The 27,490-nt window shown below is 37.2% G+C and overlaps 1 protein-coding gene across 2 annotated transcripts; it reads right to left on the bottom strand.

The window, feature by feature from the left end:
* Positions 1-264: 264 nt before the first annotated feature.
* Positions 265-25,994, bottom strand: LOC145779246 (ovochymase-1-like). Of its 2 annotated transcripts, none has more exons than XM_082590789.1 (15): positions 25,789-25,994; positions 16,911-17,062; positions 16,656-16,745; positions 15,234-15,366; positions 14,254-14,364; positions 13,798-13,859; positions 13,331-13,515; positions 12,483-12,590; positions 11,936-12,087; positions 9,542-9,696; positions 8,140-8,284; positions 7,404-7,543; positions 7,174-7,266; positions 5,649-5,769; positions 265-1,624 (listed from the first exon to the last, which is right to left on the bottom strand). In XM_082590789.1, the coding sequence occupies exons 1-15, from the start codon at positions 25,895-25,897 to the stop codon at positions 1,419-1,421; spliced, it is 1,962 nt and encodes a 653-aa protein (XP_082446915.1). In that variant the 5' UTR covers positions 25,898-25,994; the 3' UTR covers positions 265-1,418. The 2 variants fall into 2 exon arrangements, with proteins under 2 accessions (XP_082446915.1, XP_082446923.1); XM_082590797.1 differs by having other exon boundaries at positions 1,420-1,624; positions 5,645-5,769.
* Positions 25,995-27,490: the final 1,496 nt, after the last annotated feature.

Here is a 27,490-nt window from a genome sequence, read left to right on the forward strand (position 1 = left end):
ATAAATTTTTTAGGGGTCCACAACCGCTTCGAGGACACCAAAAGGGGTCCGCCTAAACAAAAAGGTTAAGAACCACTGCTTAGATGATTAGCCTATAGAGCTATGTAGCAAAAAGTGACAAATGAAGAACATAATATATTTATTTGTCAGATTCAGTCAATGAACATTTTGCTGTTCATTTGATTTTCTCCACAGAAAACATTCGTTTTACATTTGCATTTTGAGCCAAAGCTTAGCCTATTGTAGATGAAGAATTGCTCGATTTTTAACAATTCATTAAAATAAATCCATAGTTCTGCAATATTTGAACTATTCTGTCCATTTTCTAATATGCCATCATTTAAACAAAGCTAATGCAAGCTAGCTATCAAGTTTAAGACGCCTTTGCACAAGCTTTGGTTTAGATCAAACAGTTTAACATCATCAATGCCAACATTTTTCTCTGACAGATACTTCCACACACCACTGAAAAGCGTTAACCTAGTCTTTGGTGTAAGACAACATAAGCAATAAGCATCCAATCAAAGGATGTGAACTCGAAAAATGAAATTAGCGGTCTATACAAGTATACATCCAAACAGGCAAAACAAAAGTCGAACAATAAAAATACATCTGACATGGTCATCGAGTAACACTTCCTTCGTTTGCCACAGAAATAAATGTATCCACCATATCCACAGCAAGCAATGTATTGTCAAATTCAAAGTCAATAAACACTTTTCTTAAACAAGGATAACCTACTTCTGCCACAGCTCACAGAAAACATAGGCTACTTTTCTTTTTTGATATCGTTGCTTAACCTTATTTAGCTTTCGCCAAGGTCACATCAAAATAAAACCTTGTTGAAAATGATAGCAATGCAAAAAAGAGGACATTTGAGCATTTTCAAGTGTCCTCGGAGGACAATCCATTTTTTGTAAAAAAAGAGGACAAATCCTCCTAAAAGAGGACATATGGTAGCCCTATTTATTGACCGTCTGTTCAAAAAATCATCACAAGCAAATACCGCAAACAAGCTTTCTAAACATCTTGATAAACAATGTCATGAATACTGTACCGTAGTTGTGAACATGTAGCCTAAGCCTATCTAGGCTACAGAAGCGAGTGCAACAGCTGAGAAACTGGAGCCAAGTCCTTGTTCTGCTTCGTCCTTCCAAGAGATGACTTCACCCTGAATCTACCAAAGCTCAAGTCTAATCACTTTTCTAGGATGCTCTTCAATCTACAAAAGCGTAAGCGTGACATTTTGGAAGCTACCGATTTGCTCTTCTATTGAAATTGGATAAAAGTTCTCGTTACGGAACGATTCAAATAATTGATAAAACTCAGCATGCTAGGCCTACAAGAAGGCCAGAAAAAAATTACAAACATAGGCAGCCTTCGTAGATAGGCCCAAGGCTATGTTATTTTCACTGTGACTAGGCCACTGAATAATAAATGCAAACAAAGTACAACGTAGTGACATAGAAATATACACAAAAACTAAAATCGTTGATCGCAGAACCAATATTCTTGTCGTCCTTGTAGGGTGATATTTCTGCTGATTTAAGAAAATCAAATTCTGCAAAACTGAAGTTGGACAAAGGCTCTGGGTTTAAACCTGATGCTCCAAGAAGGTCGATAACTAAAAACAAAGTTAATTTTGAAACTATTGCTAATTGATATGGCAGTGTAGGGGAGACCGGGGCTAAAAGTAACAGGGGTAAGTTGTAACACTATCATTTTCTCCCCAACTAAACAGAAAAATGTATTTTTCTATTGCGCCCTCTATCAAGTGTATTGTAGCTAAGTTACAGATAAACCCTCGTTTCAATATCTCTCCGTACAGTTGAGTTATAACGAAAAGCATTTTTTGCCTACTGGAAGTAAAATTTTAGAAAAATAAACTTGTAGTTACTACGACAAGAAAAAGTAAGCTAAAGGGCTGGTCTTTTTTTTTTGATATAACCATTTACTTAGGTATTTAAAAAATTAAAGGTGACCAAAAATATGTGGCATTTTATTGGTGAAATATCGAACAGTTCATGGCTAACTGCTATTGGGGCAAGATGTAACAAGAGCTGTGTTATGTTCTTTGGCAGTAAATGAGCTAGATTACTTGGTAACTGTTACAATTATGCGTAATTATAAAAGAAAAAGTGAACGTGGGAAGATTCCACCTGCTGTATTAAAACGTGCTGCTGAGGAAGCCATCACTGGAAATGAGTCTATTCGAAAAATTGCCAAAGATTACAACATATGCCATGTGACTTTGTACAGACTGGTTAAGAAAGTTAAAGGTAAACTTAACTAGCCTACCTAAGATAGCTTACTGATTGTAAGAAAAAACATTGAACACCTGTAGGCCTATGTCTTTCGAGCGTATTCGAACAGTAGACCGGGAGAAAATTGGGTCAGGTGTGAAAAGTGCCATGGTTGGTCGCATTCTCAATGTACCGAGGGATTGCCAAAGTATTATTGTCACCTTTGTGAGGAGTAAAGGAAAAATGTGAATTTTTGAAATGCCTGTTATATTGTGTGCAGTTTTGCTTCAGTGTGTACCTTCTGGTGAAAATTTTCTGACCTTGAGGAGTGAATAAACCTTTCTTGAAGAAAAGTGAATGTTTAGTAAAGTGTTTGCTATTTATTCGCAGGAAAAATATTCTGTTACAACTTGCCTCTGCCTGTATTACAACTTGCCCCAGATCCGGGGCAAGTTGTAACGCCCGATTAAAGTTTTTCTAGGCCAATTTTCTCAAAATCCTTCATATATATCACAGGGCTTTAGGTGGAATAATATGCGTAAATAGTCTACCTATACAACTAATCTCCAAAAAATTCGCTCAGACTTGTTTTTACAGACATATAATAAATAATTCAAAAAATGTTACAACTAGCCCCGGTCTCCCCTACTAATTTACCTTGCTAAACCTACCCTTTAAAATGAAAGACAAACATAGATCTACGCTACCGGTACGAAATACTTTGCAAAGCACCTGTAGGTTTTTGTTGTTACTTAATTTATCCTATGTTTGTCAGTGCTGAATGCAAAAAAAATTCTAATTTCACTTCATCATTATTTTTTAAAACAAATTAAATCACCATAGTGGTTTCATAAGCCCATATTTTAAACAAGTGGCTAGGCTTTTGAGAAAGCGCTTGAACCTGAAATTTTGTAGCCTATAAAATACATCTACGAGATAGCTTGCATTTCGTTGACACTTTAAGCTCAACGCTTAATTCCATGGTCCACTTCTCAAGTAAAAGTAGCTCTTTTTTAGCAAACAAATGTGACTGTCTGCTGGGGTGAAATATAACAGGCCTACTTATAGAACATGTTGTACCCAGTGGTGGATTTCCAGAAGATTATCTTCCGGAACGGTAGTTTTTTACTTTCCAAATGCGCTAGGTGCCGAAGAAGAGATTCAAAAATATGCCCTTATAAGACTTTGAAACAACACACTTAATGTACGTAAAATGTTGCTAAAGTAAGTAACCTATCATGGTCTATAGATGATAGGCTATATAGCGTTGTTCAATGCAAATATTCGTATTTTAGTAAAACAATAACACAAAAAAATACAAGTTATAGCCTACAATTTTTTAAGACATTTATCGTATTCAAAACCATAAAACCTCTGGCGACTTCGGGTCTCAATTGCCGGGTTACGTCCCTGGCGCAACCAGGATCCAACATACTTCGCCAGTTAAAACTATCTCAGTGGAGGACAGACCATTCGTATAAAAAGTAAAGTCGAAAGAGTTACAGTGTGTAGAGAAACACGGTCAGATGTCAGTATGAGGTTCATTTGTGAAAATCCGAGTTCACACTCGCTCGATAAAATTGGAAGAGATTTTAGTGACTTTATCAAATTTCGAAGACTCTGAGATCTTCTTTTCGTAGTTATATATTCACGAAGTCCTCTCACAGCTTCGCGTTCATCTAAGCGCAATCTCTTTGCCACTTCAATGATTTCGTTTTTTCCGTGTGTCATTACTGTGTCCTCTGGCCAAGTAGTTGAATCAAGTATTTTTCAGCTGTTAATAAATGACAAGTCTGTTGAATTTAACAAGCGATCTTGGATGGAATTTCCTAAGTGATGATAGAAGATGCGGGGATTGATTAGCGGGCTATTTCTGCAATTGCTTACATGCAATTCCACCCCTTTGAACTCAAGTTTTCTTCAGCATCCATGGCAATGCGATAATGTCGTCCGGGTTTGTTCCTGCGTGTTTCAAATAATTTTGCAAGATTATTAATTTTGTTATCTGCATCCCAAATGGTAGGCTACATGCTGTGTTTTGCAATACGAGGCTTAGGCTACTTCGGCTAATTCTTGGGAGGATTCGTACGTCAAAGCAAAGTTCAACAAGAAATCCGTGGATGTTATCTTCGACAAGAGTCCTTGATATTTCGCACGTTCCGAAGAATTTCTTGTGTCGCTACTAGCTCCTTTTTTGAAATGTTCGACAAGTGCTGGGAAATCATTCCAGACGGCAATAACTGTGCGGAAACTCGAGGCTACCCAACGTGCGTCCAGTACCCTTCCGATTTTCAACAACTGCACTTCGACAGCCGCTGCACATTTTTCCCACTATTGTTAGGAGAAGCGTGGTAAAGGCTATAGCGCTTGTCCATAAAAGATTGAAATCGATTCACATTACTGACTGATTTTACAACATCACCAACCGATAGTTGCAATCTATGGTTTGCACAATACCACACCACAATGTCTGGAAATTCATCACGAAGTAATTTTGCCACACCATTTTTGCAACCTAACATCACAGCCGCCCTATCACATAGGCCTACAACACCAATCAAACAAGAAGATAAAAATGTTGCAGACATGCCATATGATTTTAGGCAGCTCTTCAGGGAATCAAAGATGCCATTCGCCGTAAGACTAGCGAGCTCAACAAGATCTACAAATATATTCACAGGTTCGCTTCCGTCAAGACTGGTGCGAAGAATTACTCAGAGTGAATACGAGATTTAACGTGTTCGACTCATCAAGAATTATAGATATACTTTTACTGAACAGGGTAAAGCATAATAAGAGTATAAAATATTTGAGCTTCCGGAGCGCCGTTCCGGACAAGTCAACTTTTTGATCGAGCTTCCGGAGCGGCGCTCCGGACCGTTCCGGCTGAAATCCAGCCCTGGTTGTACCACATACAAAGGCTACCACTACGTACAACTGTGCCATGCCATGCATTCCAATAAAACAATCTAAACATTGGCTATCAAGTGCAACGATAAATAGACTTTAGTATCACAAGTTGCTACTTGCCAACTTGCACAGAAGTAAACATCTTCCGCCCAACAAGGGATATACTACATGAACTGTAGACCAGCTATATAGTTCAGGGGTTCTTGACCAAGGCTACCCGCAGTACTATTGCGTGCGAGACGTGTTTCTCGGGTGGTGTAAATGCTGAATCATTGCGGTTAGCGGTATAATGAGTAATGACGCAAGAAGCTGTAATTAACTCGGTTCAGGAATTTTAACCTACATTCTGGATTGCGGAAGATTTTTGCTTTTCAGCAATTTTTAAAAGGAATGCGAAAAAAATGTTTGCGGATTCCATGCTGGTGCCAAGATGGAAAAAGATTCAGCACCACTGTACTACTACATTGATACAAGTAAGTAGGCTAAGTTACCTACTCTGCCAATTGATCAAAAACCCTCTGTCAGTGTATTTTTGATCAGATTTAAAAATCAAAGTAACGTTCCCAGAAACAGATTGATAATGCCTCAGCATTTGACGTTCACACAAATGATAAACCTGCAAATTACATAATGTCGGTTCAATGAGAGTCGATTGTGCTTCGTCATTGGATTGCTGTGACGCTAGGTCATCGATGTCAGGAGAACTTGAGACGTTATAAATATAAAATTGCTTTTAAAAGTTTTGTTACCAGCAAACAAAAGTTTTAATAGGAAAATGGCCTCAAATGAATACAGCTTTTGCAGACTTTTCACTGTTTTAACTGAACAAAATGATCGATATTTTGTATATTATACAAATATATTTAAACTATAAACTTTATCAACACTACAAAAAGCACTCAATAGCAAGCAAAAAAGCCAACAGAGCAAATTATAAAAACAAATATAGTTGCAAGTCACCAAAAAACCTTCACAACCTGTTTCACCCAAACTGTGATAATCAGAAAGATTTTATTCAAATAGAATATTTTTTCACAACAAAATAACCTATTTGAATAAGAAACTTCTGATGATTTTAATTTGGATGAAACAATCTGTCAAGGTTTTTGAATGACTAGCAATGATATTTGATGCAAATACATTTTAAAGTTGTCACAATTTGTTCATAAAATTTATGAAAATGCATTTAGGCCAATATCAGCTACAAAGCAATGTATTTTATGTTAAGAACAGTGCAAATCAAAAGGCCTACATCATGATCAGTAGCGGATCCGGGGGGAGAGGTGCTTGGTAACACATCCCCCAAACTGTATAAACCAAAAAAGCATATAACTTTCTCCATTTTCTTTATCGAAATTTTCTTGCTCGCTTGATCGCATTTCATTTATCGAACTGAACACATTGTTCACAACTGGTTTACAATCAAATGGATCGTTGTTACCTTATTTTACCGTTGAGGTGAAATACGCCTTGAAGCTATAAAGTTACTATTTTAATAGCATGACAAACTTCGTCCTAAAATATACTATGGAATCTTTCTGTGTTCATGAAAAAAATGAAAAGATTTGAAACAAGTTAAATTTGAAACCAAACCTTGTAAGGTTTAAAGTTGATGAATTAAATGCAAGGTGTTTGTCTAGAACAAGAAAAGCGATATTGATTTACAAAACTTGCAATTAACGAAAGATAAAATTTACCAACATTGTCTGGGAGACAAGCCTCTCACAGCCCTTACCAAATTATTTGACTTCGATGAAATTCTGGTGCGCTGCTCCCAAAAAGTTTTTTCTTGTCTAGATCCGTTACTGGTCACGATAACTGGTAACTTCACATTTTGAATATGAATAATGAACACAAATCAAAACTTAATAGAAAATCACTGAAGCTAAATTTGCAAACATTTTGTGAAGAGGCCGCAGCCCTGATATGGATATTGGATAACCTATCATGCTCAAATTTAATAACATTTAAAGCAAGACAGGAAGTAGAGATCTAGTAACATTGAGCTAACTCAATTTACTTTCGTGTTTCCATCGTAAATATTCAAATAATCTCCCAAATGTTTGTCACAAGGGGCGCTCAAGCGGAACTGACGGAATCGAAGAACAATAATCTGAAAGCCAACAAGAAAAATGTTTAATGCTCTGCATTTTTTAATTAAAATCTTTAGGCTGTATCCTGATGCTCTCCATTTGGTCATCTCTAGAGTTTTATATTGATCAACAACAGAAACACATTCTAAGTCAAAACCTGATCATCTGGGTCTGCTAGGATGGTCCACTTGCACAACGAGTCATGGTAATAGACGAGAGGAAAATTAGGGGTGGTCACAATGCCGGTTGAGGCGGTCAAGTTGATGCCTTCACTGCAAGCATCTGTCCACAGCTTCACTGGCATTCAAAGTACATGGAAACATAATTTAGAGTTCTAATTCATCAATTTGTTTGAACAAGAGCTATGCAAAATCATATTGATTGATTGATAGAATCTTTATCCTCGGACGAATCTATCAACAAAACAAACAGATATCGCCCAAAATTAGTGAAAACAATTACATATTATTTTCTGACTTTGAAACAGCGTGGCAGATAGTTCTATAAGAAAAAAATTGCCTTAATTCGTTTATCTACCCGCTGCATGGGTGGTTGCGTTGGAGCTGAAATGATGAGCTAACCACCCTACCATGACGTCACCGGAAGAGGAACAATGACTTAAACCCGAAATGCTTAGGTATAGGTTAGATGTAATGGGTAGCCTACTAACTTAATTGCATAGGAGCCTTTGTACTAAATCTGATTTTAGTCTTTGCTTAACAAGTTGAAATTAGGAACAAAAAATACAGGTTTGCATAAAACACATAGTGCATAGATGTTTTCAGAACTTCAACCAAAAGCTTCTAATTTGATGATGGTGGCACGATACTCTGGATGATTCTATTTTTTAAATGAATAGACCCATGCATGGATGCATAGATCATTAGACCTACCTTGTTTAATCCACTCATTGTAAAATGAAACTCTAACATAAACTCCAGGGAAAATATAGCTTGCGCATGCTCTTCCAAAAGACGTTATTCCAACTTGATACCAAGTACCATTGAACAAACAAGCCAAAGGGCCGCCTGAGTCACCCTGTAAACATACACGTTATTCACCATGACGTTGATCAATCTTCCGTGATAACTAGGGCCATTTTTATTTTGATCTAAAAAAAAATTATTTTGACTTTATTTTTATCAAATTTTGACCTAACGAAATTGCTTATTGGTAGAGGCCACAGTTCTTCCTTGAATTGATACCAGTTACCCAAACATAATCTTTTGTCGATTGCAGACTCAAACGTGTTCAATAAAAGGGTCTTGTTCAATAAAAGTTTGCCTTGATTGCGATGTTTGTTGTCGCTCCAATCCAGCTCGATGGCGTTTACTTTTCTTGTGGCTTTCAACAAAATACTTTTTATCGCACTTCACTATAAACTCGCAAAAATTTCATCTTAAGTCAGTTAAATCACCCTCGGGAGTTGCATCAAATTCATCAGAAAAATCTCGACAAATCTGTATAACTTTTACTGAAGAAGATTTAGCTTGCATAATGCATAGGTACGTAACATTATTTACATATTTAGATACGTAACAATTATTATATAAAACATTATTTAGATACGTAACAACGAATAAACAATGGACAATTTGCGATAAAAGTTACTGCTGATCCAAGGGCATTGGACATATTTCCTGCTTTCATGGGTTAACATGGTTTAATTGTTTCGCAGTTCCTGATTTACAATGCTTCCACGAGGATTTTGACAAAAATTACTCTCAAGAAACACAAAAAGTTTGTCAAAAGCCATAATTTGACAAATTTTGACTTTAATCAAAATTTTGACTTTATTGTCAATTTTGACTTTATTTTGACCTATAAACTTCTTAGAAACAGCCCCCTAGGTGCTGAAAACAACTTTATTCTTTGATTTGTGGACAGACGAGGTCCTTAAAAAGATTTGACTTTATTGACTTTTGCGGGCCCAAGTGATAACTTATAATACTGACTTTGCATCAGTACTTGCCGACTACTCTGAGTAAAACGTTTAAACTTAACCTAACTTTAAATACGGAAAATCATTAGGCTACTGGTCGTTGAATTTTAGCATTTCTTTTTAGAACCAACGCGTTCACATATGGTCATTCATTGCTCATATAATTTTTCAAGCTGGAAATATTACTTTAGACAAAAAAATCTGCTCTGGAATATCTTATTTGAAGCAAACAACATTAAACTTCAATATTTGAAAGTATTGATATTCCTTTGACCGTTGTATCTTTCATTAAAGAAACACTAGGCCTATCTGTCATTGAAGTAAAGTTGTCTGACAAGTAAATGTAGACGTACCTTGCATGAGTCTGCCTCCCCTGTCCCTGCACAAATCTGAGCTGCCGTGATCGTGTATTTTCTCGTGCCATAAACTGTTTGACAATGTTCGAAGTCGACAATCGGAAGGCGGGCTTGGTACAACTTCGTTGTCAGCACTTGACCATCGGTGGGATCTAAAAACACAAGTGTAATTCAAACATATATCCACTTCACTTAATTAGATGCTTTCGTTCTATGAACTAACATCAAGCAAGGAAAATGAGCTGGAGCAAAATTACAATAGTTTTAAGCCTTTATTTGATGATGATGATGGCGTATGAGCGATCTTTCCAGGCTAGATTGGAGGGCAGGAAATCTTCAGCCACTCAGCAGTCTCGTCGTCCAGGACCCTCAGACCATGCGCACCGTGTGGAGGCCGGTGGGTTAGGCAGTGGTGGATGACATGGTCAGCGGTCTGTTCCGTGGCACCACACTCGCATTCTGATGAAGGAGCCAGGCCCCACTTGTGCATGTCTGAACGAAAGCGGCCGACGCCAGTTCGCAGGCGGTTAAGCCTGACCCAGGCAAGCCTTGTGAGGGACATCCCTGGTGGGCGGGGATCGGCGTCGGGTATGAAGTCACGGAGCGTGGAGGTGTGATTTTGCCACTCCGTGTTCCACATGTGGTTCGTCTAGTGTGCCGCACTTAAACCAAGTTCTTCTGCGTTCTTAAGTAGTTGTTGTGCGGCAGGCACAAAGGGGCGCGTCTTGATTTCAGCCGCTGCTTTATAGGTGGTGGTCGCTTGAATGTTGCATGGAGGAGATGGTCGAAGTCCAAAGCGCGGCGAGCGAGAGAAATCGTGGCTCCTTTACGTTTAATTTGATCATAATAATTGAAAAAGGATTGTATTTTTTGTTATACTTTTGAAAGTATACTTTCGAAAGCACAGACAGAGAAGAAGAAACTCTTTCAGTCATGCAGAACTAAAATGTTGATGTGTAGCCTAAAGCCTAAATGTTTTACCACAAACTTTAGTTTCATTTTATACCTCTACCTAGTGCTATAGGGTATAAAAATTTGGACATCTAACTAGGGTGTAAAAGTTGGGTGAGCGTATCGTTGCTGATGGAAAGGCGGCCGAAAGAAAGGAAAGGACTACCATATTTTCGTTGTGGCGATGAGAACCTTATCTTCCCATTCCCCAAAACTCAGAAACTGAGTATGGGAGTGCCTACTTACCTACCTACACTTTGTAGGCTACTATAAATCTTTTGTCAACGCCATGACGTACTACATAGAGGCCGAGACAAGGCACAATAGGATTGTTTCAATTGGGGGCAGATAGTGCCGTTACAGTACCATTGTCTACAATGAAATTGCGCAGGACGCTTCCACTTTGCTGTGCGCTTAATTCAGATAGTTTTACTTCAACGATTACCAGTACCTAAGTTATTTATCGGTGTCCTATCTCCTATGTCCGCATAAGCATGAGATAGACCGACATTTGAATAGGAAATAGCCTACTTTGATTTGTTTTGGTATTTCAAAATATGCTTTTTAATCGTTTCAAAATCCAAGCAATTTAAATCGGTTGTGCGTTCGAAACGAAAGTGAAAAATTAGACAAACTTAGTCGGGCATCTCAGAACGTAATGAGATGCCCGACTAAGTTTGACCTAACACGTCTGACGCTTATTTGAATGAGATTACCAGCTGAGCGTATGAGACTGTCATACAAAATTACTGGGCTAAGGCTACTAGTTTGAGAATATCAAATAGGCTTATCAGTCTCTGTAAGGTAGAAAACGAATAACTTTCTTTTGCCTTTCATCAGGAAACAGCTTTTCATCCCCAGTGCTATTGCATGGTAAGCTCCTTTTCCGTTTGTAACACAATGATTGTTTTTTAGTTCATGGGTGATTTGAGTGGAAACCGCTTAGCCTACTTGAATTGCTGGTGGACATTTGAACTTCTAGGGAAGAAGGTCTATCCTTTAGCCACTCCGGTTTATTTACTAGTAATGAGTCAGGATGCACAGTAAGTAGACTAATGGATATTGCAGAAAGCGGAAATTCAAAGCAAGTAAATTAGCATGGTGGGTTGCGAAAAGTTTTAGGCCCATATATATAAGCCTAAAATAGGCTAGATAGGCCTATAATATGGGCTTATATTAACATAGCCTGAGGTGTGGGCAATGCCGGCAATATCTGAATTGAATAACCTTTCTGTGTCATATATGTCCACCATCGTATGGTCAAGAAAATTGTAGCTTCTGTTGATGAATAACATTTAAGTTTCACTTTCCTTTGCGGTGAGATGCTGTCATCAGCTCCTTTAGTTTTTACGTCATAGGTTTGTCTGGTAAGCTACTAGTAAAATAAAGACAGACTAGCCTACAACACGCAGGAAAAGATATCTCAGAAGTAAAACCTACCTAGATCTCCCAGTCCTGTGGCAATGCACCGCGTACCCGGGTCAGGATCAAAACTCTTGTCATCAGACTCGGGAAGACAGATTGGACGGATGTCATAAGCATAAACAAGAGGTGTTCCAAGCTCAATCAGAGCAATGTCGTTGGCAAATAGTCTACCACAAATAATCAAACACTCAATTATAGAACGTCACAAGTTTGAGAACTGTAAGATGAAGGTCAACGTAGACCCGAGGTAAACCATAGTTTAATTAGTTTCATCCAGTAAGATTTTTTACCCCTGCTCATAGGTAGCCTACAGTACTTAGGTACTAAAAATTTGCCATCTTAAATTTTCTTTATACACTATTCTTCCTGTATTGTTTACGCGTGATCTGGATATTTCGGAAACAACATTAACTTTCTTTAACATCTGCTTCATTCTACAATGCACAATAGTGTAGGCTTATTTTTAAAGGAAGATAAAAGAGATATGTTTGAACGAGATCAAAATTTCTTTTTTATCAAGACGTAGTTTTTTATCTTCAATAATAGAGAAGTTCCCTCTCACCTTGGGTAATAACTTGGGTGAATAGTTACTTTGTACAGCCTGAAAAATTGTCTACCAACAACCTCCGTACCATTCTTTAAACCAACAGAGACAAGTACATTAAGAGTGCTGGAAAAGACGAAAAAAATCACGATTAATAAAATAGCGCACGAAAAGATCAATGAAAAGTTGTGACTGTAAGTAACATTTCCAGTGCAAGTCCAATAGTCCATGTAACAAATGTAACCCAGACTGCAAAATTCGTCATTTTACATTGATTTAACGTCTGCAGACGTTTGCCAAGCGTTTACATTCCAAGGCTGTAATGTAAAAATGACAAATTTTGCTGTCCGGGAAACTACCACTTACGGTAACCAGACCATTTGTCAGTGGTGTAAACCTTGAAGCTTGTTGAAATCAGAAATATGACTGGAAGAGAATATTTCAGTCCAAAAATTAATATTCGTTCAATAAATCAAGCTTCATATCAGCACAAATTAGCATCGAATTAATTGTCCATCCATATTCTGTTGTTTGTTTACACAAAGCAAATTTTAGCATTTGCGCATTCTCATATAGGCTGTAAGCTTACTCTTCAAAGAACGAAGGATGTTGGTGAGTATTAACAATGGATGGACTAACTACCAGCAGCCTCTCAGTCAATGGACGTAAGTTTGATGCCCTGGCGGTTCACACCAAAGACCTCATCAAAATAGAACTAAAATTTATTCCGGCTAAGCCTCTATACGACTGCGCTGAATCTATAACCTCTGCCATGCAATGAGTTTGAGAGCAACACATTTCTTCCATGATTAAAAACATACATAATTATATCGTTATAAAAGCTCAGCAAGAAAAGACCTATTTACCTTACATTTCCCAGAGGTTTGTATCTAGTAAAGCAATGGGCAGCGGTCATTATCAGGCGTGGATGAATGATTGTTCCACCACAGAAGCTCAAAAATGTTCTGCTTTTGTCTTTAAATTCCCCCAACTGTGCTTGCCAGGGCCATGAACCAGGGATAGCTTTACTTCCACCAAGAATTCTGTAATTCTTAAGAACAGACTTTATCTGCAGCCAAACGGCAGGTTTGGACCACTGCACTGAATGATTTTGTTGATTTACTCAATTGTTGATAGCCTTTGCACTTCAGCAAAAACTCTTTCTTCTTTGGAGTGTTCTATTTTTATGGCCATCATTTATTGAAAAGGCAAGAGCAAAGCCTTTCGAAGATCAAACTGGTGAAGAATTACGCGAAGAAGAAAATAGATTAGAACGTTGGTATAAGGTATAGTGGCTTGTGTAATTGACAATATTTTATATGAAAATAATTACCGATGGAAAATGGGGTGCCGCGCCTTGTTTTCCGCATTCACTCAAAGAAGTAGCAGGTTGCGCTGTTATGAGATGAGCAAAATTTATTATAAACAAAAGTACAAAAAAATGCAAGCACTAAAACCTTTAAGATTTTAGAAAATTAAATGTCATTGTAAAGAAAGAAAGTATAGTAAGAATTAGTCATATCTTTATGACATAATGACAAAAAAATGTAAACCGTTGCCTCGTCTAGTATAGATCTTGCTGATATTTCAAAACCAATCTGTTAGGCTACAGCCTACCGTATCAAAAACATTCATGGCTTATAGGCCTAGTCTATTGAAAACAGACTAGGCCTTATATTCATTCAAAGTTTTAGCAAAAAAACATAAAATCATACTTTATTGGAAAAAATCAATTTTTTTTATAGAACAGAAATGATTTATAAATGTAAAGTGTGTAATGTTCTCTCACCGCAAGTCATTTCATCACTGTTGTCAAGACAATCCTTAGCACCGTCACAGTGCAAAGCATCAGGGATGCAGGTGCCATCCCAACAAGCGAATTCGTCACTTTCACATCGCGCTGTTGCAGACACAAAGAGAACTATAAGGAGCCTGTCCCTGTATCTACTGACATGGGGCAAAAACTATGAGTATCCACGTTGCTGCGTAGCCGAGTGATGAGAACGTCTGCGCGACGTTCGAAAGAACATGGGTTCGACACCGCTCCAGAGCACGCGGCTGTGTCTCGATGGCAAAGACACTTAATGGCAAGCCAAAACAAGGGGAGCAGCTGACTCGAAGACTATATCGCATCTGTGATCGCAGTCTGTGATGTTATCGCAATGGGCGAAAATAAAAAACACGATTATTATAGACCCCTAACAAACACACTGCATGAGGTGGGTTAACGAGTTATACCACTACGTTACAGACACGTTGTTACTCAGTGTTTTCATATTATACATGAGATTCAGCGTGATCATATACTCGCACTACCATAAGCATTTTGTTTCAAACCACTACTCTAGTGTTATTTCAGAAAGGGTTACAGAATTGGCGAATTCTCTAACAAGACGTTGATTCATGTGTAACTTCAAAAATCTTGACATTATCTTTGCTACGTTAGATTGAATGTGGTATTAATGTTACAAAATCAATGTAGAAATTTGAATAACGCAAGTACTCTTTTTGCGATTAGAAGGCCTAATCTTTATTTGGCAATTCGCGTGGTCTAATAATGAGCCAGTCTGTCGGAGGCTCGAAGGGGCGGCGAATTGACATTAACCAAAAGCACACATCTAACGTCTTGGCAAAACACTTCATAACGTGCTTAAAAGGTGATCACAAGATTGGGTGTCTAGCACAATGCCCAAGTTCACTTTAATCCCAATCTTTAACTATCACGGCCAAATTTGGACTCAATCAAAAACAAAGTCCGCTAAATTTTACCAACAAATTTCCAGCTCATCATGAATCCGCTAAAATTGTCAGCTCCATCCGATTTAAAGATAATCGAAACCTCGCTCGATGCTGTTGAAAAATCTCTGGGGATGGCTGTTCCACAGAAGCGCGCTCCCGTGTGCTACATCAACGATAGGTAAACAGATAAAACCAAGTAACAACACGGCATTTAACATAATATATTAAACTGAACATAAACTATAAACTACGAACGTTTTCGGCCATACGCATGTTAGCCCTTTTCAAGTAACGAAAAATAATTGATTTTACAACTTGTCAAAATAATTGTAACTGATTTTACATCTACATTAAAATAAATAACTGATCAACGTTCGTAGTTTATATATAGTTTATGTTCAGTTTAATATATACACCGATGCATAGCGCTCAAGTCCGCTTTCCCGCAATGCAGGATAAAGATATGAAAAACAAACAAACAAAACATTATGTTAAATGCCGTGTGGTTGCTTGGTTTTATCTGTATATGGTTGAAGAAAGTTACCTCTTTACCAAAATTGCATTAACGATAAAAGTTACTAAAGTTTTAAAACTTTCAAAACATTTAAAACACAAAACACTGCCAAGCATTTTGCCTTTGGGATGTGTACATTAACTTCCTTCCTTCTATTGGGGCAAAATATTGTGAGATGTGTTGCAGTGACTTTTGGTTTGAAATGACGCAGTCTTATCCTGATATTACAAAGACGGCACTAAAACTGCTAATTCCATTTCCAGCAACCATGGCCACCTAAAGATACGGCCTGATTTGTCACATTTTGCAAAAATTTCCAGGTTTTTCTAACTTTGGGCGAACGTTTAAATAAATTTTTCTAAGAATTAGACTTTTACGCTTTCTTTATTCTTTTCCCCAGATGACACAATAGGTTTTAACATCCTCACATGTTGAAGAGCAAAGAAAATTTGATTTCGAAGATTTTAGTCAGACTGTTAATTTTCAATAATAGTCTGATTTTGCGTTTTTCAACTTACTTTTTCTCGTTTGCTACTGCTCCCCCAAGGCAACTAAAAAGTTTTATGTCATTAGGAAACCGCAAAAAGTAAAAACATCTCAAAAAATGTCAGTCAAGCACTAGCAGTAGCTGTAATCAAAATCTGCAAAATGTGACAAATCAGGCCGCATCTCCAGGTGGCCATGCAACAACTTACAATTAAGTAAAACAGCATTTTCAACATCACTCGCTATCAAAGCAAAAGCACAAAACAGGTTGGATGTAACGCATGATAAAAAGGTCAGGTTGTACTGTACAAAAAAAGATTATTTACCGTATTTGCCCGAATTTGCCTTAATTTTTTGGTGGACCGTAAGTCATTAAAAAAATCGCAAGGAGAGAATTATACATTTTTTTTTGAAAAAATTTGAAAACTACTGAGCTAGACTTTATGCCTCACCTTGTAGGTGCCATAATATATTTCCAGATAATCATATTTGCAGCTGTCCGCACCTTCCAAAGAGAATTTCAGAAATGTTATCTCAATGTACTGAAAAATATAACATGAAGATTATTTTCGTTGCACCTTCTTCGTAGCTACATCTCTTTCGGATGAGGCTAAAAATTGATGAAGGAGAGTACGGTATATATTTTTTTATTCCAACACAACAGCCGCGGTTTTACCTTCTGGCTAGACAGCCAAACTACCACCTACTTTGTTCAAAGGTGCTACAACCGTCCAATTACAAAATAAATTTGGATTGTAATCTCGTGGAAAGTTTGGCGAAAAAATCAAGCCATCTTCTCGCTTTATTGTTGAACCACTCAAACAAGCGTCTCTTGTCTCTTCAGAAATGCTAGTTTCACCTGAAATAACACAAACAGGTTCAAATGCTGTTACAAGGAATTATAAAAGAATAAAGTTCGCCAACAAACTGTGCGAAAGTAAGATATTACAAAATATTTACAAGTAGCAATAAATAGTACAAGATATTTACAAATAGCACCAAAGTGTCAATTTTGCAAGTAAGAATAATACCACGTCCACCTCAATGGCAAACTTTTCTCCACTTAAGTTTTTGTAGACCTCGTTCAGTTCCGTAGTCGAGCCATAACGATCCACTGTATAGTGTATATACACAGGCCTTGGCATCGTGTGAACTGAAGGCCTGACTAAAGGCTGACGTATTTTTCGATTTTGATGTCTAAACTTACTTTACTTTATATCCCTTTGAAACGATAATTTTGAGAATTCAAATTGTCAAAGTGTGATCACTGAATCCCAAATCACTGCAGAACTTCTAAGTTTACGTTTTAAAAAAAAAAAATCTTTTCCTATTACCAGTGTTACCAGATACTTTTTGGATTTCCAGCACATGTGCCAAAATCTAATCCGCTAGTTGAATGGCAATAATAGTACAAAAGAAGTTTAAAATATACACAAAGACTATATTTATCAACTAATACTCAAACTATCAACTTATACTAGTGATTTTGGCTACTAACAGATTGGCCTTCAGTCAAATTTTAAGCTGCACGTTGTCATGGCCTGTGTATGCAGGTCGCCGCCATGGTCGAGGCATACCAAATAGTGTAGCACCGATTGTGTCGCTGATTCTTGGATAAATATGTAGATTACTTTTTCAATATTCCTTTTCAAGATCTCTGAGTTGGATTAATTTTTGTAAATATCATAAATTTAATGCAAAAATGATGGTAGTCTATTGCAGTGTTACTCAAACTTTTTAATACAGCATATCGGCAGAGATTTTATTGTCATTTGGAGTACCGATCATAAATTCAAAAAAAAATCGAAAATGACAAGTTCAGTTTTAGTTTTACAAGATACAATAAGTAATTCACAGTCCAAAAACGATAAGGTTTGGCTGAACTTTGGTCTGCAATATCTTTATCGTTTCTGGACCATAGCATCTTTTCACAAATTGGGACTAGGTGGGCAAATTTTCAAAAAAGAGCACTTTTAGCGCTAGAGTTATGTTAAAAAGGGCACTTTTCGCGCGTAAATGATGGGAAAAAGGGCATTTTTTCCCGAGAGTAAAACATGTGAGCTTAAAAATGTAGATTTCTCAGCAAGTTGTGGGTAAAAAGCCATATTATACAATACATACACTAAACTTTTGAGACCCATAATTGATTTCTATATTCATCCCCGCCCACAATAGGGCAAACCGGGGCGTGTCGTCAAAGCAATTTTTTTGTACTTGCACTGACTGCTTCGAGTCTATATTTGTAGCATGTGCTTCGTTAAGAACCATCTTCATTTTGAGGTTAGCAAAGTCAAGAAAAGACAGCAGATTTAGCTTAAATTAAATTATTATCAAAAATTTGGTCATCGATGTAAATTTCACTAACTTTTCAAAATTGTGTGACGCTTTCGTAAGAGCAGTCTGACCGCAAGTACGAAATCAGTTTTATAGCTTATTATGTTAGGAGTTTAGCTGACACTTTAGAAATTGGGTCTGCTACTATTCGGTGAGTCCGATTCGGTGAGTCCGATTCGGTGAGAGCCTTTTTCGGAGAGTTCCCTATTCGGTGATTTTTTGAAATTTTTTTTGAAAATTATCGGGTACCGTAGCCTAATTATCATTGCCGCTTTTACATCGTTTTAACGTCGCTAAACGTTGAAATAAGACCTTAATCCTAAACCCTAACCCCTGTCCCCTAACCCTGAAACGGCAATGATAATTAGGCTACGGCAGGGGTCCGCAAATAGTGGGTCGCGTCGCGAGACCATCCACTGTGGGTCGCAAAACAATTTAAACTTACTATCAATATAACTTGTTTGGCAAAAATAAATACAACCACATACTCTGTGATGTCATAAGTTTCATACAATTTTGTAGCCTACAAGGAAATTTATACTTTCAATGGTAATAGCCTTGCCCCTCTTATTAAGCCCGTGGTTAATAGGTCCACCCACTTATTAAGCCCAGTTTGGTCCATTTCAGAATTACTGAAAGTATAGGAGTGGCAAAGAATCGTCCCTCGCTTAATAAGCCCAAAATTGTCCTGTCAGGATGTGGGCTTAATACGCGGAGACGACCGTATTGAAATTGATATTAAATTGCAAAGTATTTTGAGCAATATTATATGCTTCCGAAACGTTTTGGGTCGCGAAGAATCAAAAGTATTGTTTTTTGGGTCGCTCCAACAAGTATTTGCGGACCCCTGGGCTACGGTACCCGAAAATTAAAAAAAAATCACCAAATAAGGAACTCTCCGAAAAAGGCTCTCACCGAATAGAGAACTCACCAAATCGGACTCACCGAACCGGACTCACCGAAACGGGCCATTCCGTTAGAAGTTAATAGCGTGCCTTTTCTAGCCGCCTTTAAAACTTTTGTCTGACTGCGTACGTCGGGGAGAGTTGTCACAGCTGTGACAACACGCCCCGACGTACAAGTTTAATGCAAGAATATTAATAAATTTCAATGAAACATCCTAAACATTTCAAAAACTGGGGACTTCACCCCCATCAACACAAGTCTTTTCTTTGAATTCTGTTTAATTTACGGATTTTTCTATTAAAGTGAAAACGTAACGCCAAAGTGCTAAAAAGTACATTTTAGGATTTCAAACCGTAAATATTTAACGTAATTTTAAGAGGGCCCTTTACTAGAATTTGGGCGGGGGCCCCAAATGGACTTGATTTTCTTGAAATCCTTTTGCGGTTAAAAAGTTTAACTAGTGGCAAAAGAAAGTGTAAGTGGACAGCGTACGAATGATATAACCAAATCACTTGCATTGTAGCCTATATAGCAAAAGCACAAATCGAAAATCGCCAAACCTGTGACAACACGCCCCGGTTTGTCTTATTTTATAAATAATAATGTAATAAAATTTAATCTAGCAACATTTAGTTGCAGAGGTCTTTTGTACTAAAGTAAAAAGAAACAACTACGATATATAATCTATGAAACACAACTGCTAAGATATTATAATGAGTTGAATCTTTGCAAAATTAGATGATTCTAAAGAGCTGGTAGGTTTTATTTTAATGAAAATCAGGAAACAAACTTAATTCAGACATTTAGAATCTCACACAAAATTTGAGGTACTCACCACACAAATTGCTAATTAATCTGCTTGAATGGAACATTAAGAATATTATAAGTACCTCAAAGTCAAAGGTAGGCTCATAAGTTCTAAATGTATGCTGAAGCTTTCCATTTAGCTGTTCATTCTGTAGCTTGGTTCTAAATTAAACAAAAATTAAGTCTTAAAAATTGCCCACCTAGTTTCAAACTAGGGGAGCAAAGAAAGGGCTAAGGGGGCAAGCAAAGGGACTAGGTGGGCAATTGCCCACCTAGTTTATATGTGAAAAGATGCTATGTTCTGGACTGTGAATAAAAGTTGCTTGATTCAACCTTTGTGTTAATGAAATCTTTGAACTACCTAACCTCGTGACAATGGGAAACTATGCAATAATGCAAGGATGTGTTTGTTAGAATAGAATTTGCAATAAGCAAAAAATTATGCAGTATACTTTTGCATTTGGTTTCAACTAACTTATTTAGAACTTGAATTAGTCAAAAGTGGTATCAACTGAATTTTATAGCATAATCAACGAAATGAAAGAGATATCTTTTGACAGATCTCAAACACACAACAATGCTTGATAAGAACAACTCGGTTAGCCGAAATGTCTTGTAATCATGGCGATCTATACTACTGGCCATCCCAACGTGGCAACAGCCAAATAATGTGGGGGCCTATACGAAATTTCAATTTACCGACTGAGATAAGTGTTACAACATCAAATCAGCAATTTTCATTGCTCAAGTAATGTTTTTTAGCCTAAAAATTGTAAATACAGCGCCAAAACGTAATTAAGATGTAATATTATTAAATAAGTGGCAAGAAAGCAGGACAATAGCCACATGTTAAGAATACTATGAGAATCAAGATATCTACAGAATCAAGGTAGGCTACACGAAATCAAGAGTGACACAACTTTCAAAACACTCAGTATGTTAAAAAATTCGATTTCTAATCCAGAAGTATTTGTTTTTAGTAATAATTCATGCAAAGACGCCTTTTTTACGCCTAATACCTGTTAGTTGCCAAAACTTAATAGGCCCCCACCAGTAGCGGCGCCACGGGGTGGACTGGGGTGGACATGTCCACCCCACTCCTATTTAGGGTCAATTTTGTAATTCGTCGAGATCCGATGAGAAAACTTGGGGGGTGTATGCAGGGGGTTAGGGGGGCCTAGTGACTTTGTCATAAATTAATTTCAACTTCTTACATATGAATTACTTTTGCAGCATTGACATATGAAGAAATGAAGAATCTTCATTGTTATCGCTCTGTTGTATTGATTGATTGTAGTCTAATTTTACCAATTTGAGGTGATGGCTTTTATCACAGCTGAGACACAAGCTTTGCAAGACCTAATAGACAAAGGTTTTGATGGGGCCACCAACATGTCAGGCAAGGATTGAAGGCGCACAGCAACACCTAGTTGCAGCGGGTGCCAAACTGTCGGTATATTTTCATTGTTTTGCACAACGATTAAATCTTGTGCTTGAGCACAGTGTTGAAAACGTAGCGACAGTCAAAACAATTTTTGAAACAATTGGTAACATCTACCACTTTATGGACTGTTCTCCCAAGAGACATTTTTTGTACAGTAGGCTATAAAGAGCATTTGAAAAAAGAGGGAATCATGTCTGGAAAAATTGCATTGCACTCGTTATCTGATAGGCTACTAGATGGTTTGCAGGTTTAGATGATCTGGATGTTGTTATTAATGTAGCCTATATCCAGCACTGCTGTCAATGTTCCAACAAATGTCAAACAAAGGTAACTAATAGTGTAGCTAATGGTTTGTTGTTCCGCATCAAGCAAACTGAATTTGTTACTGCTAGTCTTATTCCTCATAAATGATTTTCGTTAAATAAACAGGCTTCAGATTATTTAAAAAGTGAAGAAATGGATCTCACCACTGGGGTTGCTGCTATCAACGACTTGACAAGAGCATTTGACTCACTGCGTTCAGAGGAAGATTTTAACAAATTGGTTTTCAACTCATCGCTGTGTGCGGATCGAAATCAAATTACCAATGAAACCACCACACCGGCTAAGCGATGCCGCTACCCACCAAGCCATTTCCGAGATGGTCCGATATTATTGATAGGTTGCAACAGTCTGCCGTGGAGTGAATCTGAATCCATTACAGAAAAGTTAAGAAGAGATTTTTCTTTATCCTTTGACAGAATGCTAAATGAACTTAAAAAGCGTTACTCGGATCAAGCATGTGAATTAATGTCAAATGCAGCTGCATTTTATTTCACGCACATGTCTCTATCAAATTTGCCTAAAGTTGAATATTTAGTCAAATTCTATAATTTCGATTAAAATCAGGTTGGGCAGCAATAGGATCTTCTTTTTTTGAGGTCAGCTAAGTTATAATTGTCACAAGTGGAAACTAGAATTTAAAAAGCACCAAAATGGATTGACCAAGACCGCGTGGTTGTGTTTGCCTTCACTTTTAAAATAATTGTTTTGACAAAACGATCTTAAATCATTTGTACAGCGATTTGTTTCAATTTATTGCTACTTTGCCCATGACTCGGCATCTTGTGAACGTATCTACATTCTACAGCAAAGTTAAGATAATAAACAATTATCTACGAGCTGCCATGTCATCACAAAGACTTGAACATCTGGTGCAGATCAGCAGTGAGCGAGACATTGCCGATAACACTGATCTTCAAAAATTGGTGAAAGCTTTTAAACTGACCTGGGAGCGCAAAATAAAACTTTAGTGCAGTGATTCTTAACCTATGGCTATGGGTATTATTGGGTAGGTAATAGCTAAGTTTTTTAAAATTCTGTTTAAGGGGCCACCCAATAAATTTTTATGAGGCCGCTCATCATTGCAGCAGCTCCATGACATAAAATAACGACAAGCTTGCTAAAATCAAGATCGTAGTCGGAAATTCCATGGACTGCATAGGAAATGTATAGTAGCGTTTGGCCCCATTCTATTCTTTTGTTCATAATTTAGAGTGCGCTCAATGGAAGACAAGCTTTTACCCCCTTTCAATTTCCTTTGTTTATTTTTCAATAAATTTCACAACCGAGCTGCAGTGAATCACTTCGCAATTGGTAATCTAAGTGACCATATTTTACGGTAGCATTTTACCTCGAAATATTTTTGTCCACCCCACTCATTTTTGGCTGGCGCCGCCCCTGGCCCCCACATTGTTTGGTTGTTGCCACGTTGGGAAGGCCAGTAGTATAGATCGCCATGCTTGTAATAAAAACAAAATTATTTTCACGCAAATCACTTCGTCATTGTCGTCGTGTGAGCGTCTGGCGCCGAGGGTCTATCCTTTTACCACCCCAGATTCACGATGTTCAATCACTTCAACCTTCAACAACTAACAAACCAATTACGGTTTTCTAGATAATCTTCAGTTAAGCTTATTCAAATATAATCGTATGCCATGTCAGTGAATACGAACGAAATGCAATCCAGACAATGAAAAATCTTCTGACCTGTTTGCAGAGATGTACGTATAGGCTACGCCGCAAATTCTACGCCGTAGACTTGCGGCGTAGACTTTTTGTTTACGCTAACGCTTGCGGCCACATTTTTTTGGATAGTTGTCGCTTTGAGGCTAGGCCGTAGAGTTTTCGCGTTTTTTTAGCGCATAGCGTCAACGCATACTTTTTAATATCTTAGCTGTTGTTTGCATTTTTTTTTATCAAACTTTCCAAATCTTGAATAAGTTGAAAGAACGTTTTCAATGGGCAAAGACATATTGAAACCAAAACACAGCAAAATGTCAGACGAACACTTTCAGATGCTTGTGTTTCATCATGGAAATTCAAAATAAAACTTGTTTGTTTTGAGTAGTTTACATCGTGTAAATGTTGGGCACCTAGCAAACAAAATGAGTTTACGCTAGTGTATGCGCTGACGCTGACAACTTTTTTTTACAAGTTACGTTGACGCATACGGGGTATGGTTTTTCGAACGTTGGCGTTTACGCTGACGGCGTCAATATTTTTTGTATGCGCGTACATCACTGCGTGTTTGACATGCACGACTCAGGTAAATATCTCGTAATACAAACAAGTCAGTTCAATCATAAACAGCTAAATATCGATTTCGGTCTGTTGGCAGCTAGATCATCTTCAGTTAAGCTTATTCAAATAGAATTCTATTTCATGGAATGTTGTTTTTTTAACAAAAATAAGAAAAATAATCGTTTTTTTTGTGCAAACAATCTGTCTAAAATTTAAATCTTGGAACAAAATTTACACTTTGTCCTCTCTGAAAAATTTGTTCTGAAATAATCAAGAAGTCGATAGTAAATAAAAAAAAACTTTCGTCACTAAACTTTCCATAAAAATCTTTCACCAATTATTATTAAAAAGAAAGTGTGGGGCAATAAAATAATTAAAAAAGTATATAAAGGATATCACAATAAATTGGCCAATTTAAGTACATGAAATTTAAATTAAAAGAACTTGAATTTTCCAACTTAGTGTGATACTCTCTGTTTTTTTATCGATAGACTAGACTGCAGTTTCACCAATTAGGCTTTACAGAACTTTTATTCATCATAATAGGCTATATATATATATAGTAATGTATATAAAAACAATGAAAACTATTAATACTACAAAAAGTGCTCAATGCCAAGCAAAAAGGCAAAGCAGAGCGAATTAAATCAAATGTAGTTATTACTATCTGAAGCCTTTACATTTTGAATAATATTTTCTATTTGAATAAGACCTTCTGATGATCCGTTAGGTGAAACAATTTGTAAAGGCTTCAGATAGTAATAACTACATTTGATTTAGTAATGTATATACATATGTAATAAAAAAATGAATCGCAGAAATGAAGAAAATAAACAAACTAATAAAAGAACTTAAGACAAACAACAAAGGAAGTTGACTGTTAACATGGTCACCACTGGGATCATTTCCCATGATTCACCATCCGAACAGTCCTCATCCTCATTATTGGTAGCACTTGAAGACAAATGGTTCATTGGTACCACTTGCTGAGTGTGTGTGCGGCCACTTTTCTGACTTGTAAAATTTAGTCAAAATTGCAGTAAACTAATTTACAGTAAGTCATTCAGCAGCCATAATTTCAAAGTCTCCTACAACTCAGCAGTATGAGCAGTTGTGAACTGAGCAAGCGACAACTGAACAAGTGACAACTGAGCTAGCAACATTTCAACAAGTGGCTGAAGTTAGTAAATGAATCTGAGAAAGTAATAGGCTAACTGAGCAAGCCGAAACTTGACATGGCACAAGTCAGCAAATGCAGTTTAGCAAGCGATGACCAAACAAGTTCGTAGCTGAAATGTAATTGCTGAGTAGAAGCACTTGCTGAGTTGTCTGATGACAATAATTTTACAGTTTCTTTTGCAGTTCTTTGTTATGATAAGCGAAAATAGTTGTTACTTGAAAAATGTGTGAAACCATTTGAAATATAGTAGGCTATAAAAAAAAAAAAAACGATTAAAAACGACGACTAAAAAACCTGATTCATCCCTGGACACGTTATATTAATTTCTACCTCGTTGAGTTGGAAATCTTACCTTTTGCACCTGAATTTTCTAACGAAAGTTCATAGCAAACAAAAAGTAACGACATTACTATAAACCGTGACATTATTCCATTTTTTGCAGTGAGGTAATAAGATCCCATTTGCAACTGACTACTTCTTTACAATAAATTTTAAAAACACGATTGCGCAAACTTTTGATGCTCAGCTGTAAACGATCAACGTTAGCCTAATACTTAACAGAAAAATACCTGGGATTTAAAAGTTCGTGTGTAAGTGTAGCCTATGTATAAGTAAGTGTACGAAAATGTCAAATCAACAATTCAACACAATTCCAAAATTAAGCCACCGAAACTAAAAACAAAAATCTCGATTAAACTAAGAATGCAGGGCTGTAGAGTTGGAGTCCTAGAATCGGAATGATTTTAGCGTATCCGTAATCGCACTCGTTAAAAAGGACAACTCCGAGTTGGTAAATTACGATAAAAATTTGTGTAAAGTACGGTTATCAAAAACAAAAGGCACCGTAGTTATTCCATGAAAGTTGCTGTAAAACGAAACAAAACTGCCCCCAAAACCTAAGTTAGAGGCCTACCCATAGGCTATTCATATTTATTTGGTACAGCGTTTTTCGGCAATTATAAATAAAAAATGTGACAGTACTGCTACAAAAAGTCAAAAACTCGACATTTTTTAGGCTTAATCTTCATCAATAGGTTTTGTATTGTTGATCATCATTTAAAATGACTGTATTAAGCCAACCAAACCAGTAAATCTATGCTGTCTTGTTGGAGTTCACAGGAGAAGTAATAGCCTACTACGCTTTCGGGTTCGTAGAAAATGTGTTTCAACGGTTGATAGCATAAGACTTGTCCAAAATTAAACGACTATAAAGACTATAAGATGTTCAATAATGGCATTCCGAAGCGTTGACAATGATTATATCCAGCGTATAATTCTGCATTCGAGCTGATTTTTTTAATTCAAAAACTTTTTAGGAGGGGTAAGGGGTAAGCTTACATACGGAAAGAAACTCCACGTCGCCAAAATTTTTATACCTACCTTTCTAAAATGGGCTGTTTTGCATTCAACCCAGCGTCTTATTTTGGCGTCTACGTAAAACATTATACTGGTCAACAGCAAAGTTTAATCGGAGATCTGATTAGGTGGTTCTTGAAGGGTTTTAGACGCTAATTCCGAAAATGCCCTAATTTTTTTCAAGCACACCAGGTTTTTGAGATATTTAAATTTTTGTTGTTTAAATTTGACTGAAGGCGATGCAAAGACGACGCAACTATACCTAATAATGACAACTTTGACCTCAAGCTCGCAGAATGCGCAGTGATTGCCAATTGCATTTTCGGGACATATTTTTTTATAACTGACTATGTAAAAACCAATGTTGTACGTTGACGCCGTCAATTTGACGGCGTCATTTGACGGCGTCAACTTTTTGTTGACGCTGAGGCTAGCGCCGTCAATTTATTTTTCAGTTGACGGAAGTGATAGCGCCGTCAACTATTTTTCCGATTTTAAGCGTCAAGCGCTAAGCGTCATTTTTTGTTTTCATGGAAAATCTCGTTTCACAATGTATTCTGGCCAGCGCGACTCATCCGAATTACCGGCTTTTGCGTTGGTTGGAATGGCTCCCTGGAATACATGCGGAAGATGTTCGCCAAATGGTGATCACCCTTGTATTGAGAACGAGGGATCAGAGACAGAAAGCGAAAAATCCA

This window comes from Aplidium turbinatum, chromosome 1, assembly GCF_918807975.1.
Source record: "Aplidium turbinatum chromosome 1, kaAplTurb1.1, whole genome shotgun sequence".
NCBI lineage: Eukaryota > Metazoa > Chordata > Ascidiacea > Aplousobranchia > Polyclinidae > Aplidium > Aplidium turbinatum.

Excerpts from the sequence above, each read along its gene's own strand:
- LOC145779246 (XM_082590789.1), bottom strand. The coding sequence starts at position 25,897 with ATGGGATCTTATTACCTCACTGCAAAAAATGGAATAATGTCACGGTTT. Across the intron at positions 16,746-16,910 it reads TTGTAGCACCTTTGAACAAA|TACATTGAGATAACATTTCT; the intron begins GTAGGTGGTAGT and ends TATATTTTTCAG. Across the intron at positions 12,088-12,482 it reads CACCCAAGTTATTACCCAAG|ACTATTTGCCAACGACATTG; the intron begins GTGAGAGGGAAC and ends TATTTGTGGTAG.